The following is an 18,534-nucleotide window of genomic DNA, read 5'->3' on the forward strand; positions in this document are numbered from 1 at the left end:
CACTTTGGGTAATATGGACATTTTTGCAATGTTAATTCTTCCATTCCAAGAGCAAGGGATATCTTTACATCTTCTTGTGTCCTCTTTAATTTCTCTCAACAGTGTTTTGTAGTTCTCTTCATACAGATTTTTCACATCCTTGGTCAGCTTTATTCCTAAGTATTTTATTTTTTTGGTGGCTATTGTAAATGGGCTAACTTTTGTGATTTCTTTTTCTGCATGTTCACTGTTGGAGTATAGATATGCTACTGATTTTTGTATGTTGATTTTGTATCCTGCAACTTTGCTGAAATCATTTATCAACTCTAGGAATTTATTTATAGAGGCTTTAGGCTGTTCAATAAATATATAGGATCATATCATCTGAAAACAGGTACAGCTTGACTTCATCCTTTCCAATCTGTATGTCCTTTATTTTCTTCTCTTATCTGATTGCTCTGGCTAGTACTTCCAACACTATATTGAATAGGAGTGGTGAGAGTGGGCATCCTTGTCTAGTTCCTGTTTTTAAGGGAAAAGCTTTCAGCTCTTTCCTGTTCAGGATGATATTGGCAGTGGGTTTATCATATATGGCTTTAATTATGTTGAGATACTTTCCATCTATGCCTAACTTGTAGAGAGTCTTTATCATGAAAGAATGTTGAACTTTGTCAAATGCTTTTTCATCGTCTATAGAGAAGATCATATGTTTTTTTTTGTTTTTGCTTTTATTGATGTGGTGTATCACATTTATTGATTTGTGTTTGTTGAAACAATCCTTGTATCCCTGGAATGAATCGCACTTGATCATGGTGTATGATTTTGTGTATGTGTTACTGTATTCTGTTATTCTGTTGAATAAAAGTTCTGCTCTTAAAAATGTAGACAATGGAAAGAACATCCAGCTTCTTGCCCCTAGACTAGAAGGAGGGACAAAGAGCAAGAACAGATTGATGATAAACACTGTCAATTAACTCTAGCTGCAAAACTACTACATAACAAAACAACCATAAAACTTCCATGAGGGCTATTGCCCATGTATCTGGGGTTGTGCTGCATCTGGGGTCAGTAAGGTATCCACCTATTACAATAATTTACTCTCTTCAACCCTCATCTTAAAGTAAAACTATTCAGGGGAAATGGAACAGCAGTTCTGTAAATAAACATGGTATCTTCATTATTTAATTAGCTAGATGCCATGTTCCCCCCAGTCATTTTTGTTCTTTATTTGAAGAGCAATAGAGTACTTGGAAGAAAACTCCTTCTAAATATTTTAACAAGGTTATCAGACTAATAACATTTGAAAGGTTAGGGAAGAAAGTAAAAGAAAGCTTAAGCTAATAGGTAGTGAATCTTAGAGAGGCAACCAAGACAATTTATACTGAAAGTAAAAATAATATGGGAAAATAAAAACTCAATAATGGATTCATTTTTCTAGGCTATGTATGCATTACTATGAATCTATCCAGGCTAAATGTATGACTATTAAATGACAATTGAATTTGGCAATTTATATGATCGGTTGCCATTCTGATACTTTTTAAAACATTATTGAAATCAGTCTTCTGTCCCATGCTGTGTTATAATAATCACGTTATTAACTAATTTCATTCAACAAGTGATTGTTTATTTTCATCTTAGGCTAGGATTGTTGGCATTACCACCCCCACCTTCACTTTTGTTTAATACTTATTGTGCATGTCGTATCATTACTAAGACAGCTGCTCTGGGATACGTATTTCTTATTGATCTATGTGTATTAATGGGCTTTCTTTGGTGAAAAATCTGGCTGGAAAGAATATTATGTTTGTAGAATTAAGCAAAATATTAGCATTGCAAATTTTTTTTCTTTTAAAACATATTCTGCCACAACTCACTTGGTACTACTAGAAAGATCTTTGGTCAGACTTAAAGTATTCCAGTATATGTGTTCTCTTGTATGAAAGATAAAGTGAAATTCAAGAAACAGGTATTATATATTTCAGAAACTCGTACTTAAGGAAAGAATATAAACATTATTTGAGTCTTTAGCTCAAAGTCTATTGAGTTGCATTTAGATACCACTTCAGTTCCTAGTCGAACGTTTTAGAAACAAATGTAAGCTTATTCTAATTTTCTTTTTTATGGAAATGTATTGATTGTGCATATTTGTGGGGTACAGGTTTATATTTCAATACATGTATACACATGTGATGATCAAATCAGGGTAATTAGCACATTCCTCATTACAAAACTTAGTCATTTCTTTGTGATGAGGACATTCAATCTCCTCTCTTCTAGCCATTTGATAACATGCAGTAAATTGTTGTTAATTATAGACGCCGTAGCTTGACTGTATAGAACTTATTTTTCCTCTCTAGCTATTTTGTATCCACTAACCAACTTCTCATTATTTCTTCTTCTCCTTCCCCTCTTGGGTCTCTAGTAACCACAGTTCTGCTCTCTCCTTCTGGAAGTTCAAATTATTATTATTTTTGGTTTGTTTATTTTAGTTCCCACTTATAAGTGAGAACATGTGTTATTTCTCTTTCTGTGCCTGGCTTATTTCACTTAACATAATTTTCTTCAAGCTCAATATATACTTTTTACTTTTGAACACAGGCTAAACCCCAAAATTTTTGGTCAGGGAAAGTTACAGTTTTGACCCATGTTATAAGTATGCCCTCAAGATTCTCGCCTTAGGACAGCTCTATAACTAAGACTATCTTTGACTCTGAGAAACTCAATCTCCTTGGGATACTCAACAGGTGTATATCTTATCATTGCTTTCTTTTGGCATGGCCCAATTTTACACAGAGATTTTAGTACAACAAATTGTTCTTCCTATATCTTTTTAAATTCAGAATCCTGAATCTGAACCAATAAACTTTTAATCAACCCAATGAAGAGAATATGGGAAGACAAGTAATTTATGGGACCTGAATTTCTGAAATCATATTAAGGCAACATTGAGCTTCACGGTGAAGCCAGGGGTTGCAAAGAACTGAAAATCTACCCTTTAGTCATTCACATCACCTTTTTCTTCTTCAAATTAATAGATCTTTTTATAAACTAGTTGGCTCTGCTGATCCTTTGAATGGGAAAGTTGCAGATATATTTCAATCATTGCAGAGAAATGAGTAGTGCAAAGGAATCACAGATCAAGGAACTATATTGTTGAGAAGTAACCCTGTAGCCTAGAAGAGAAAATATGCAATGTTAGTCTACTATCCACAATAAGATACTAAATGGATAACATTTGGTTACCAATATTTAAATGGCAAAAACAGACACCTGGAAAGGATGATCAGAGTAATGAGTTATTGTCTTTTTGCAGAATGAGTTAGGACACTAGGCACAACTTTTTCCATACAGGATTCTATTCAAGTAGTCACTATAGTAAAGAGAGGAATGCAAAGAAATGGGGCACCTTGGTGGAGAAGCATGCTGAAACGCATGCAGATGTTTCATTATGTATAAGGAAAACAGTCTCAGCCTTCTGAAGGGTATACAAAAAGCAAATGGGAGGAAAAGCCACACCTTTAAGTTGCATATCCAACCAAGGTGTCTTAAGATTCTGAGGAAGAATTGGCTCCTTGTCGGTTAGTTATTTCCAAACCATAGCAAGTAGATGACAAGATCAAGGTAATCGCTGAAGAGACCTTTGCCTGGGCAAAAAGATTGTAACCCCACCACTGTTTTTAATCTTTAAGATAAAACAAATGCATTTAATTCTTAATATGTACTTAATATATATTCTGATGGGATTCCATGACATTTCCATTGACAAGTGCATGGTACAAATTCAGTAGTCCTGATATACTTATGAATATATTATGTTATCCTTCAGTTAGCAAATGGAATGTGATGTTAGGCAAGGCATACTAGTTTACTGCTAACCCATAGATGAAGTTTGAAGATTTATTTTCTGCATCTCAATCTCACTCTCAATTTTGTCTTGTTGAGAAAAAAAACCTAGATCTTTTTCATCCGGTATTATTTTTGTGGACTATGTATGATGAAATAAATGTTGTAAGACGTGTCATGCTTCTAATAATGTGTTCTTTATAGTTAAGGTGAGTTATTTGAAAAAACCATTGATTAAAACTCTAATTGTGTAACTGTTATTTTCACAGGAAACTTACAGAGACTCATCTGAAAACCATTCCTGGTCATGCATTTTCAAATCTGCCCAATATTTCCAGGATGTAAGTCATTTTTTTCTTACCATAAAGAGTAGTTTGCAAATGTGAGATGTTATTTTCTATCAAGAAAAATATTTGTTATAGTACATACATAGGTCAATGCCATCTACATTTTTAGTGTATATGAAAATTTTCTGTTCATGATGTTTATTTGATTTTGTTACATCTCCATGCCCTAATTCACTGATGATTTTTTAAAAACTTAAGGCAAATTTAAATTCATCTGGTCTTGAGAAGTTTATAATTTTTGAAGAATTTTAATATATCTTGGAAAGTGGGAAAGCCTTACCTAGGAATCTCTTCCATAAACAGATTTTATATCTAACTCTAATCCTTCTATCCTAGTTACCTATTCATGATTCACCTTTCACCACTTATAAAATGTTTGCATTTTGTTATAAATGTAGGCAATGGTTTCAGATTTCTCACACTTAAAAAAAAATAACTAAAATTAATTCTAAACCTTAAAAACTGAATTGCTCCCCAGTCAGAGTGAGGAGAAAAAGGACTTCCATGTTGGGTTGACAGAGTATATCTGTATTTGAAATGAACCAGATCTTTCTTTCATTTAATTGATTCTAACAGGCAATCCAGGTAATTCAGGCATCCCAAAAAATACAACCAGGAGCAACCTGTACAGTTTATTCATTTCATGACCATTTACTATCTATTGTGTCATTTGTGTAGTTCTCAACCAGAGGCAATTTCGCCCCCAGGGACATTTGGCATTTTTGGTTATCACAACTGGTGAGGGACTGCTGCTGGCATCTAGTGGGTAGAGGTGAAAGATGCTGCTAAAAATCCTACAATGCACAGGACAGTCCCCTTGACAAAGAATGATCTAGTCCAAATGTCAATAGTGCTGAGGCTAAGAGACCATTTTAACTGAACAAATCTGCAGTTTTTGATGTTGCTAACCAGCACCCCCCTTTTTTTTTTCGAATTCTTGCCTCTTTTGATTTCCTTGATATTCCTCTTTTTATCATCCCACCATGGCTATTCATCCTTAATCTCCTTTCCCAGCTTTCTATTTTATTTTATTCTTAACAATTCCTTAGATACCAGTTTTTTCGTTGTGTATTTTGTCCTAATTTGTCTATACTCTAATCTCCTTGAGTGAACACTCCCATTCCTCTGGCTTCACTATTACCTAATATAGACATTCCTTGACTTACTATGGGATAAACCCATTGTGAGTTGAAAATATCGTTAAGGTGGAAATGCATTTAATACACCTAACCTACCAAACATCATATCTTAGCCTGGTCTACCTTAAAAAAAAAAAAAATGCTCACAATACTTACATTAGCCTACAGTTGGGCAAAATCATATAACACAAGCCTGTTCTATAATAACGTGCTGAATATCCTATTGAATATTCATTTTCATACTGAAAATGAAAAGCAGAATTGTTGTATGGTTGTTCGAAGTACAGTTTCTACTGAACGTGTATTTCTTTCGCACCATTGTAAAGTCAAAAAATCTTAAGTTGAACCATTGTAAGTCAGGGACCATCTGTATAGCTAATTCCTAAATGAATATCTTGAGCCCTGACTCACCCTACAATTCAGGCCTTCCTTACAAGTTTCCCTCCAAATATTACCACCTGGATGTTTTACAAGTACTTCAAACTCAGCATATCCAAAATAAACACCCCATCTTCCAAATTTTTCCTTCTCTACTCCTCCTTTTAACAGCACCACCATTTAGCATTCTGTAAGCTAAAAACCTTAAAATCCGCTTTAGCTCTTTCTCTTCCCTCTTCCCCCTTCTACTCCACTTGGTGTCTCCAGTTGGATGTCCCAGTAGCTTGGCTATTACTTCAATCATTTATTCAACAAATATTTATTGAGCCCTACTTTGTGCCTGGCACTTTGCTACATGCTCCGTGTACAACAGTAGACAACACTCTTGGAGCCTTCGGTTTCATCCCTAAGAGAGTGATCAGTGCCATGATGGGGTCAGTTATGGGAAGCGATGGGAACCCATACGGGAGTCATGTTATCTGAATGAGAGGAGAGCAGTGGGCAGGTAAAGCCTTCCTGGAGGAAATGGCACCTCACCTGTGATCTGCGTCATCTAGCAAAAGATAAGTGGAAAGATACTTCCAAGCAGAAGGGAAAAGCCTGAGCTTTCTGAGTAATTGAAATAAGTTTTGGGGGGCGAGGGCTTAGGCTGAGAAAGGTGGGGCAGTATAAAAAAGTAAAACGGTGGCGTTAGCAACTGCAGGGATTTGTGAACCACGTGAAAGAGTGTGAAATCTTCCCTAATGACCAAGCCATTGAATGATTTTAAGCAGGCAAATGTTTCTTAAATAAAATTGATCAGATTTTTATTTTAGAAACATTCCCTGAGCTGTGCTGTGTAAAGAGGTTTGAAGTGGAGCAAGGCTATAGACAGGAAGCTAGTGAAGAGCTGGTGTAGTGCCCAGGGGAGAAAGGATGGCAAATTGAACAATGGTGCTTGAGGGGGAATAAAGAAAAAGTATAGGGATTTGAGAAGTAAATAAGGGAGAACTGACAACCTGCAAGTTGATTGATTTGGAGGTGGAGGGAGATGGCGAAGAATCGCATCCAAGTTTCAAATTAGGACACCTGGGTGGCTGATACACATATTTACTGAGATAGAGGAGAAGTTTTTGTGTGTATTTGCTTTAGAAGGGCAGGGGGTAAGTTAGGAATTAAATGTGGAGCATATGGCATTTGAGGTATATTCAGTAGACATCAGGACACAGACTTCTTTCATTCATTCACCAAGTATTTATTCAGCCCCTGCTAAGTGCCAATCACTGTTGTAAGAGCTAGGGCTACATCAGGGAGCAGACAGACAGAGATCCATACTCCCGTGGAGTTTACATTTGGATGGGAGGAAATGGACAATGAACCAAACACATAATAATAAGTAAATTTAGAAGGGAATAATGCATAGGGAAAAAGAAAAAGGTAAAGTGAGGAGGATTGGAAGTTCTGGGCACGTGGGAGCACTCAGGGGAAAAACTTGGGTGGAGATTAAGACTTGAGAGCCACAAATAGGTAGATGCAACTAGGAGGACGAGAAGGCATCAGTAGAGAGGGAAAGGCCAAAGAGGATAGAAAAAGAACAATTTTAAGAGCATGTGGTCCCTGAGGAACCAGGAGGAGATGGGATCCAAATACACGGATTGATCTTCTATAGAAAGATGGTCACCTTAGACATTGTAACAAGAAAGTTGCAGCAAAAGATGGAGCAGATGCAGGTAAATTAATAGGCTTATTGGTGGGGAATTCAAGGAATTCCCATGTCAAGGTTTCAGTCTTTTCTACAGTTATTAAAAGGTTATTTACCAAGATTGAGGGTGGAGGTCGTGGTTAGAAATTAGTGGAGAAGGTCTGAAATAAAAGTGTCAGGCCAGTAAGAAGAGGGTTAACTGAGACATACAGGACATCCAGGCAGAATTGAAGGTCCTGATGAGGCTTCCTCTAGAGAAACTTTGTTTAAGTGTTCACTGAGCCCCATCAGAGCTTAACACCTTGCATGTTAATTCCATTTATCCATCTGTATCTCCCACTACAGTGAGTTCCTTGAAGCTGGGGAACAAGTCTGTTTTGTCAATGTCTAGAAGGGTGTCTGCCATACAGTAAACATTTTAATAGGTATTTGTTGAATGAAAGCATATGCACATACATGAATAATAGTATTCAGTATATCTTAGAGGGTAGTCCAGGTTTGCCTGGGATGCTCCAAATTCCCACCTGTTATTCTGGCATAATTAGTAATAGCACCCTGTTTGAACTCACAAAAATATCCTAGTTTGGATGATAAATGATATGATAACCATAGTGGTACATATCACATGTAAGATGTACATGCTAAGAAGGTATTTGAAGAAGAGGTAGGATCTGATTTATCCTAGTTATAAAAATGAGATAAATAAGCAGGGAATCACTACTTTCGTCCCACTGAATAAGTGGTTCCTACGTGCTGTCTTCACAACCAAGCTATAACAGCACTCCCAGGAGGTGTCATTAGGTTGAAGAAACTGGAATGTCAGTCCTATGACATGGGCTGAATGACCATCCCTCCAAAACCCTGAGAAAGGCTCACATTTCTTAACTAAGAAATTCAATAGAAAAATTGGAGCAATGGGTATGATCAAACTTAGGGAAACAAGTTGGCAGCCTTCAAAATGAATCTTTCTCTTCTAGATGGCTCAGTTTCATCCATGAAAAATCCTCTCAGTCTGTACACAATAAATTAATTCTTTTTAACATGTTCCGTTTTTTTCTCCATGTTAGAGATATAATATTTGGATCAAAACAATTTTTATGATGCTGTTATCCATAAGAGGCAAAGGGTTGAGAGACCTGGTAAATTAAAGGATAATTGTCTGCAGAATAGGTCATTCAAAACAGAAAGCACAGGACCATTAGAATACTTAAAATAACCATGATAAAAACTCAGAGTGGAAGAAACAGTGTTCCTTTTATAAACCTTGTATCAATGAAAATATTTTACTGGTGGATTCAATTTAAACTATAGGCCAGTGGTTCTCAACCTTGCCTGCACATTAGAATCACCTAGGAAGCTATTGAAAATGAAAAGTGCTTGACCTATCCCTCATAAACTCTGATTTAATTATCGTGAAGTGGGTCTTGGACATCTGTGTGTTTTAAAAGCCCCCTAGAATATCTGCTATGGCTATGGCTGAGTACCATCTGTTAATTGGTAATTTTCCCAAATGTCATAGAAATTCCTCTCAATAGAAAACAGTTATTGAATTTGTCTGCATTAGTCATTCTCATTACAAGATGGAATTTGAGGAAATGATTTGAAACATCATTCCTTACGTATTCTTAACAAATTGGATTTAGGAGTTTCTCTCTTTTTCTAGAACTTAAATTTTTATTTGAGTTACGTTTTGCTTACAAAACTCAAGATAAATCTAGGATTTTCAGCCTCATTCAAAATCATGAAAAGAAGTCTTGGGAAAATATGTAGTCATCACCCTATGGAGTGTTCCACTAGAGAACTGTGGTTTTCTCTTCATCTTCTTTGAAACTACATTTCAAAATCCATGCATTGGGCACTCCGTTAAAAATGCTTCTTTTCATTCTAGTGTTATTTTCCAATGCTTTTATTTTTTGCTATTTTGAGTAACTCATCTATTCATTCATTTATTCATTCACTTTACACATACTTATTGAGAGTCGACTACATGCCAAGCACTATGAAATGTCCCCAAACGGGCACAGTTCTCCATTTCAGAGAAAGAACTTACAATTACAGTCTGATGAGACAACTTAAATCAAGTGTCATCCAAACAATTAGAAAGTTCATTCTGATAATTAGCCTAAGGATAAGTTCATGATACTATTAGGATACGATATGGGAAATTTTACCTAATCAGAAAACTTGGAGAAAACTTCTGAAGGAAATCACAGTTGAATGAGACCTACAGATAAATAGGACTTAATATACTGGGAAAGTTCCAGTATCACAGAATCTGAAAAAAAGTAGTGATTAATTTTAAAATAATTAGGGAGCTTTCATAAAGTTTGTGCATGTTGCATGATCTTGGAAGTCCATGACAAAGAAGCAACATCAAAAATAGTATATTTGGAGTTCACAACCCTACTAACTTTCTACTTTGTTTTATATTTTTGTGACATTTAGCTACTTATCTATAGATGCAACGCTGCAGCGGCTGGAGTCATATTCCTTCTACAATTTGACTAAAATGACTCACATGTAAGTACAAGGAAAAATGCATCATAGACCTAAACCACAGCCAACCTTGATTGATAATTTGGGGGCTCCATATGCGATGAGAGCTGATTTCTACATCATGGGTCAAAGTTTCTGTGTATATTTAGATTTTTAAACTTGTTCTCACTCACAGTTTATGTTAATCCATCTTAATTACTTCTCAGTTTTATGGTTGGAAATTAAAGATAAGATTAAAAGTCCTGTTCTTGAACTGCTATTCATTCTATTACTACTGTGTCAGCGTATTGCAGAGTAGAGTTGCTTAGTGGGATTAGAACAGGACGGGGGTTAAGGACTCTAGCTCTGGAGTTATTGGTTAGGGATGGATTTAAACACTGTTTTCTCTGCTTACTCTATCGAATCTTGGACAAGTCATGTAATCTTTTCTAGCCTTATTTGTAAAATAGGGGTAATAAGAGTTTCGACTTCATATGGTTATTATAGATATTGAATGATATAATGCATGTAAGCATTTAACATAGTGCCTAGCAGATCAAAACCAGTCAATACACTTCAGAAATTATTTTTCTGTTTTCATTTCTCTAACACACTCAATCTATAAAAAATTTTACATGAATAATCACATTGAATTCTTTTAACAGACATGTATTCTGTAGTATTAACTCTATTTTCTTCTTGAAGGAACAAAAATACTTATCACCTGTAAATACTTCGTGTATTCTATACATTATGCTACACATTGTATGTATGTTATTTAACCCTCAGAAAACAACCCTGTGAAGTAGAGATTATTATTTCCATTGTTTATGTAAGAAAAACATAAATGCAGAGAGGCTAAATATATTTTCCTTGGTCACACAGTTGCTAAGGGATAGGGTCGGAATTTTTTTTTGAGTTTATTTATTTATTAATATTATTATTTTTTTACATACTAAAATGTTGTTGTGGAACAGTTGGGGAAAAGGGGATAAGCTATTCAACTGCTTTGTTTTTATTATGATTTTTTTCTCACAAAGATTCCAATTGTTATTTATAAGTTCTCTTATGAATATTGATTTTTCCCCTCTGAGCAAAAGTGTTCAATTCTTACAGCAATGGAAATTATTAAATATGGTAATTAAAAAGATGATGAATTTTAAAATGGATTTTTAAAAGGATATTTGCTTTATATATTTGAGGTATTGAGAGTCTAACATCTTAGAAAATAAGAGAATAATGACCTTGCGTTATTCAAATTTTCCTAATATACATCTGACATGATTATCTGCGAATGGTTTGGGTCAGCAGAAAAGATAAATGAAGATTTTGGGATGCATGCCGCCTAAATGTTTAATGCATTTGTTTCATAATTATTTATTAAGCAGTGTCTATAAACAAAGCAGTATGCTATTTGCATGAGAGAAACAGAGCTGAAAAATTACTTCCTTCAAGGAACCGAGAATGCTTTTGTGGATATAAGGCATGAAACTAAATATCAATATAGAATGATCTCTTTAATCTATAGATCACATAGTATCATCAACCAAACTTTCCTGGATTTGTGAATATAGAATTAAAGCCCTCTGTTTTATGTAGTGAGAGACATCTTCACCATGTTGGATTTGCTGCTAGGGTAGATATTAAACTAAGAATCTATATTACGAATAACAGTGTATATTGCCATCACTTATTGAAAGCCTCCACGAGAAGAACATCAGCAGTAAAAGAACATAATGTTATTCTGTTTTATCAGTGTCTTTTCTTCCTCAGCTGAACTTCTGACTTTTCTTGGTCATGTGATTTGCTAAGTAGGCTGAGCTAGGACTACAGACGATCTGGCAGTTCACCACTGCTACTAGGAATCACTCCTGCCAATAACTGTTCAACGTTCTTCTGATAAAGCTCTATATGCATCTTCTGAAATGGCTTCCCAGTTCATGTTAAGATTTTATTCTGTGATATGAATTGGAATGTTACAACATAAGCACTAAAATTGTTTAGATCTAGAGCCGGCATTCCAAAAATGAAAAGCTATTCATTCAATAAATACAGTATATTTAACACTTGCCATTGCATCTTGCAAGGTTATGTACAGGATTCAAAATAGTGGATCATTCTTTTCTTATGTAAATCCTCTCCCCCTGGCCTCTGTGATACCACAATACTGGTTTCACTCCTGCCATGCTGATCAGTTTTTCTCATTATCCTTTGCTGGCTGCTTTTCCTTCTCCACTTCTAATTAATGAGGTTCTGTATGGCCTAATCCTGTGTCTTCTTCTCCTCTCACTCTGCATTCTCACCCTATGTGATCTTAACTAATAATTCTCCAGTTTATGTATCTTACTGTTGAACTATGTATCTATGGGTCTACCTGACATCTCCTCTAAGATGTCTCACATACAAGGATACTTCAAAGAGTTCGTGGAAAAGTAAAATCAAAAGATAATACAAATCTTCCCATGAACTTTTTGAAATACTCTCATATATCTCACATTTTAAATATCCAAAACTGAAATCTTGATTGTTCTGAAATCTGCTAGTACTCCAGTATTTGCTGAGCCAGAAAAATGGCATCTGCATTCATCTTATTGCAAATCCCAGAAACCTGAAGGGTGTCACTATAACTTTTTCCTTACCACTCACTTCTAATTCTTCACCATGTTTTGTTGAAGAATTCTGCTATCCTACTATGTATATGTGTAATGTGTCCTGTTCCTCTCCACTGCCACCATCTTTATCTAAGCCATAATTATCTCTTGCTTGAACTAGAATAATTTCATATTTTAACTGGTCTTTCCAGTTTTGAACTCCTTTAATTCATTAACTGCACAGCAGCCAGAGTGATTTTTCTTGGATAAAATCCAAAGACCTTAGCCTAAACTTCCAGGTCTAGGAGTTGAGCTGGCCCCTGCCCACCTCTGTGTCCTCCTCTTGCTCCATTCCTGTACCCCTATATTTTTTAGTTCTTTGAAGAGTCCGAGGTTTTCCCCACCTCAGGTCTTTCACATGCTTTTGCCTCTGTCTAGAAAGTTTTTTTCCCTCTCTCTTTGCCTGGTTAACTCTACTGATTATTTTTTTCAGCCTAAATATTACTTACCCAGACCCCACTCCTTATACATAGCCTTGACCCCACTCCTGCATTTAAACTAGATCCCCTTTTGAGTCTATTATTGAACCCTTTATTTTTGCTTTATAGAACTTACTAAAATTTGTGATAATGCAAATGTTTAGAAATAATAAGCTTCCATAAGGCAGCGTGTTTTATGTGCCATTCACCCACACCAAACTGTATGTTTTCAAACAAACTAAAACCAAAAGGGGAACAATTTGATATATATTGAACATACATTTTTAAAATAATGAATTGGAAGAGAAAGCTAGTCTGAAGTAATGAAAAATCAGATTGATAGAACATTTAATATATGTATATATATATATACATACACACACATATATGTTTAGCTATCATTAATTGAGCACTTACCATGTCCCCAAAACTATGCCAAATGCTCAACATTTATGTACTCACTTAATCCTCACAACAATTCTCTGAAAGTAGCTACTACTATTTTACAGTCAAAAAAAAATTGGAATTCAATAACTCTATTATATTTAAAGGGCATTTCATGTAAACTTCACATAATTGAGCCTTGCTTTTATATCCAGCCTGAAAATCTCTACCTTTTAATTACAGTGTGTAATTCATTACATTAATTGTAATTATTGATATGGTTGGATTTAGGTCTACCATTTTCCAATTTGTTTTCTGTCTTTTCTGTTCTTTGTTTCTTTATTCCTCCTTTGTCTTCTTTTGGATTAATGAAGGCATTTTTGCTTTTGTTTTTGTATTTTAGTATTCTGTCCTATCTCCTCTGTTGGTTTTTAATCCCTTTGCGGTTTCTTTGTGGTTACTCAAGAAATTACAATATGCATTCTTCTCTTATCACAATCTACCTAGAAATAATATTATATCACTCCACATAGCATGTAAGAACTTTTTGAAATTAAAATCCCACTTACTCCTCCCATCTTTTGTGCTATTGTTGTCATATATTTTATTTTCTATATATCTCCTAAACCTTAAAATACATTGCTATTATTTTTACTTTAAAGATTTAATTGACTTTACAGAATTTAAGGAAAGAAAAAAATAGTGTTTTTTATATGCTCACATATTTAATATTTCCACTGTTCATTCCTTCCTGTAGATCCGATTATTTCTCTTTAGCCCAAAACACTTCTTTTAGCATTTTGGTGTGGTTCTGCTGGCAACAATTTTTCTCAGCTTTTATTTATCTGAAAATGTATTTTACCTTAATATTTGAAAATATTTTTGCTGGGTACAGAATTGTTTGAGCCTTTGAAGATACCCTTCAGTGTCTTCTGGCCTTCATTGTTTCTGATGAGTTGTCAGCCGTACTCTTAGCATTATTCTCCTGTGGGTAATGTGCTCTTTCATCTCTGGGTGCTTTTAAGACTTCTACTGTGTCTTCACTTTTCAACTGTATGATTATAACATGCCTAGGTGAGATTTTCTTTGTATTTAACCACTTGGGGTTTGCTGAACTTTCTGGATCTATGGCTTGCTGGTTTTTTTCAAATTTGGAAATTTTTGTTTAAACTAGAGTATGTTCAAAGTGGCACCATGCCAGTTCCAGGCTCAGTCTTTAAAAGAACTGTCAGCTTCATTTTAGACTCCTGGAGCCCTGAACTACCATGTAAGATGTCCGGTTACACTGATGAGGAGACCATGTGGGGAGGCCCTAAGGTTACACGGAGATGGACAAGGGCGCATCTGAACCTAGCCTTCTAGCAATCCCCATCAAAGAGCTAGGCATTGAAGCACATGATCTTGGACCCTCCAGATTGGTCCAGATGCCAGCTAAATACCACTCAGTGATCCAGTGGACACTACATGGAACGGAACAATTGCTCAATTTAGCACTGCCTGGAATACTGACCCACAAAATTGTGAGCTATAATGAAATGTTTGTTATTTTAACCACTTAGTTTGGGAGTAATTCGCTCTGTGACAATAGATAGCCAGAAAAGGTGGCAATTATATATCAGTTAACAATGGGTAAAAGACAATGAGGCTTTGTAAGAGAAAATTACAAGAATGGCAGGTTTCTTTGTAAGTTATGGAGAGTCCTAAGGGAATACAAATCAGTTTTCCTGGGTTTTAAACTTCAGCTGGGCTACAGTTTGAACCCAAAAGTATGCATGTGATAAAGATTTATGAAAGGACGAGTCGACACCAGTTGACGATCCACCAGAGAGAGCCCGTTTATTAGGCAGCACACACACACATATATAGGGCTTTAAGGGGAAAGCTGATTGGCTTATAATACAATCCCTACTTAGCATACCACATGGGGTTTGGGGGGGAGCTGATTGGTGTGTAATTCTCAGCAGCGGGAAGGAGAATACGGAAGAGAAGGGCAACCAGCGCCATGATGGGGTGTGGCCGAGAAGGGCTTATGTGATCGGGGTGTGATCCCTTGGGGCATTTGGGTCCCTACAATTTATACTTATAAAATGATGAAACACTGGATGCTTACATCTTCTATTTAATTTCCTCTTTAAAGAAGCCAATAATATATACGCATTGATTGCTGCTGTTATTACTCCTATTAGTAATAGCTACCAATTTCTGAAGCCTTTTATAAGCCAGCCCTGTGCTAAAAGTGCTTCACATACACTGTCCCACTTCATCTTGCTAAGCCTCAGTTTCCACTATGTCAAATGAAGATGATAATACAAACCTCTCAAGGCTCTTGCCCACGTTTACTCAGCTAAGAAATTTCAGAAATTTCAAAATTTCTTTTTTTTTCCCAGAACCAATGCTACTCCATAATATCTCTTTAATTAAAAGCTGCAATACTTTTTTTAAATGCTGCCCTCAGAAGGATTTTTTTATGTGAATTTTTAAAAGTCACAAATAAATCAAAATTCTACAACTGGGTGGGTAAAATATGTGACTTGTGACAATGTGATAAGACTTAATTTTGCTGATTCACTGAATTCAATCAAGTGGATTCATTAGAGGTTTCAGGATCACTAGTCTTAGCACCAATCATTAAATAATCATGAAAGTAGTTACATTCACCTACCAGGCAGTTTAGAGAATTACTTTCATAATGCTGTTTCTAGTGGAAAATCTGCTGATAAATTTAAATTTTCCTCAATCTGCTCAAAAATCTGTGTATTTTAAACTCTTCTTGAATCAATTAATATTTATTATTTTTAACGTCTATTATTTTTAATTCTTCAGTAATTTAAAAGATACATCAAATCATAAATATCACCTTTTGGTTATAGATTATTTCTTTCCATTACAAAAAGGAGTGGTACTGGTAAATAGTTCATTGATAATTATCAAAGTAAAATAATTAAGACTTTTCTCAGTGAAACGCTTTGATAATGTAGGAAATAACTTATTCTGTGAATTTATAGACAAAGATGAAAAATAAGTGCTAGTCTAAAAGTCAGGACTTTAGAAGCTAAGAATCTAATACCAGGGTGCTTTGAAACGTTCATGGAAAGATTTGTATTTTTCCACGAATGTTTCAAAGTACCCTTGTATATACCAAGAGCTTTGACAGACTTTTTAGTTTCTGACTCAGTAATTCCATTTCTATAAATTTTTCCTAAGAAAATATACAGAGATGTAAGAAAAAGTTGACATAAAGCTGTTCGTTCCAGAGTTATATAATAGCAAAAATTTGAAAACTACTCAAATGCTTAGCTAGGAGAATGGTTAAATATGAAACACTGTGCAGCCATTAAAGATCTGCTGTCATCACATAGGAAATGCTTTGGTCATAATGTTATTTTAAAAAACAAGACGTACTTACAGAGAGAGAGAAAAACAAATTTTCTCTGGATCACGGAATTATTAGAGATTTCATTTATTTTTTATGTGAGTGTGTTTAAAAGTTTTTACAATGAATATTTATTACTTTCATAATCAGGTGAAATGAACTTTTAAAAAATTAAGGGTCCCTTCAATATGCCTAAAGCTTAAAATTAACACTTGATAAAATATATTGATGTTTTATTATGAGAAAGAACACTGTCATAAAATGTCATTTTAAAATTAATTTTCCTAATGATTACTCCCAGTTTCACCATGGTATTATACAGCATTTAAAGTATTTAAATTAACAAAATTATAGTTTTGCCAACATATGCACATCTTGTATGTATTTATTTATTTACTTATTTATTTATTGCAAGTCTTGTTTTTTCTTTTCACTGTGAATTTTTATTGTGGCAAATTTCAAACATACACAAAAGTAGGCAAAACAGCATAATAAATCCCCATGTGTTCATCATCCAGGTTTAACAATTATAAATTTATAAATAATTATATGTAACAAATTTAACTTATGTTTAAAAACTAGGCCTTTGAGCATCACATATTGCACATAAGTATTGATATTCAATGCTGTACACCACAGATATGTATAATCAATTATGTTTTAATAACAACAACAGAAAAGACCAATCTTTTTTCTCTACCCCATTCACTTTCCTGATGTCTATTATTTTGAAGCAAATCTCTGATATCATATCATTTCATTCACAAATATTTTAGTATATATCTCTAAAACATAAGCCCGCTCTTTTAAAAACATAATTATAATACCATCAGCATACTGAAAAAATAGCATTGCACATCTTGTTTTTAAAGTAGTTAAATAATTAGTAACTACTTCCTTATACCTCCTAGAGCACGTGGTAAAGTTGCACATAATAGATATCTAATAATTATTAATTTAATTTTAATTAATCTCTCCCCACTCCATTCACTAGAGGGAGCAGACCTAGTCAAAGTCAAAGTAGCCTGCCTCTCATTTTTGGGATCTATAGGCGCTTAAGAGCAGACCAGAAAAAACTGAAAATCAAATCGAAGCAAGAGTTGAAAAGAAGCTGGGGACTAGACGAGAGCTAGGTTTTTGCCTAATATTCTTGTTCATTTTCTCTTTTTAAACAACATACTCTTACACATTAGGTGCACCTGTATTTCTTAAAAATCCAGTTATGCTGGCAGGGGTTCCAATGCCTGTTGAACAGTTGAGGTCAGCGAGCTGGCTGGTTGCTCAGTTGGTTACAGCACAGTGTTATAACACCGAGGTCAAGGGTTAGGATCCCCATGCAGGCCAGCTGCCAAAAATAAAAATGATCATGAATAATTGAGGTGGGGAAGGGGGACAGTAGGATAATTAAAAGAAATTAGAAGTTGGAAGGTTCCTTAAGAGCAGAAGAGTGTAAACCTTCATTTCTCCTCTTTTTGTTCCTCGTTCTCTCGCCTGCTGATTTCCCGTATTGCTGGGGGGGGTTAGGCTTGGGTACTGTGTCTGCTGCAATGCTAGTTGTATTGGGCAAGCCAATTGCTCTGTCCTTGGCTCTTACTGAGAATTAACAAATATTTCTCAGAAAAAGAAGAAAACCAGGATTAACCTAGACATATGACTTAATGAAACTAATATATGCTAAGTTATTGATCTGTCAATTTTGAACACAGTGCACACTGGACATCAGTCTTGCACTTTTCATCTAAATGTCCATTTTATTTGAAATCCAATGAAGGAGCATTAAGTAATAATGGGTACTTAAATTTCTTTTCACTTCTGGAGATGATCTCCTTGAAAGATCATTTAAAAAAGAAAAAAGCTGTATT

The 18,534-nt window shown here is 35.0% G+C and overlaps 1 protein-coding gene across 2 annotated transcripts in view; it reads left to right on the plus strand.

The window, feature by feature from the left end:
* The window catches only part of TSHR (thyroid stimulating hormone receptor), a 145,000-nt gene that overhangs the window by 74,776 nt on the left and 51,690 nt on the right, over positions 1 to 18,534 (plus strand). For both annotated transcript variants that reach the window (XM_063090566.1, XM_063090567.1), the window contains exons 2-3: positions 4,095 to 4,166; positions 9,816 to 9,890. In XM_063090566.1, coding sequence (XP_062946636.1) covers positions 4,095 to 4,166; positions 9,816 to 9,890 — 147 coding nt within the window. The remainder of the gene's footprint in view (positions 1 to 4,094; positions 4,167 to 9,815; positions 9,891 to 18,534) is intronic.

This window comes from Cynocephalus volans, chromosome 3 (genome assembly GCF_027409185.1).
Source record: "Cynocephalus volans isolate mCynVol1 chromosome 3, mCynVol1.pri, whole genome shotgun sequence".
NCBI classification, from domain to species: domain Eukaryota; kingdom Metazoa; phylum Chordata; class Mammalia; order Dermoptera; family Cynocephalidae; genus Cynocephalus; species Cynocephalus volans.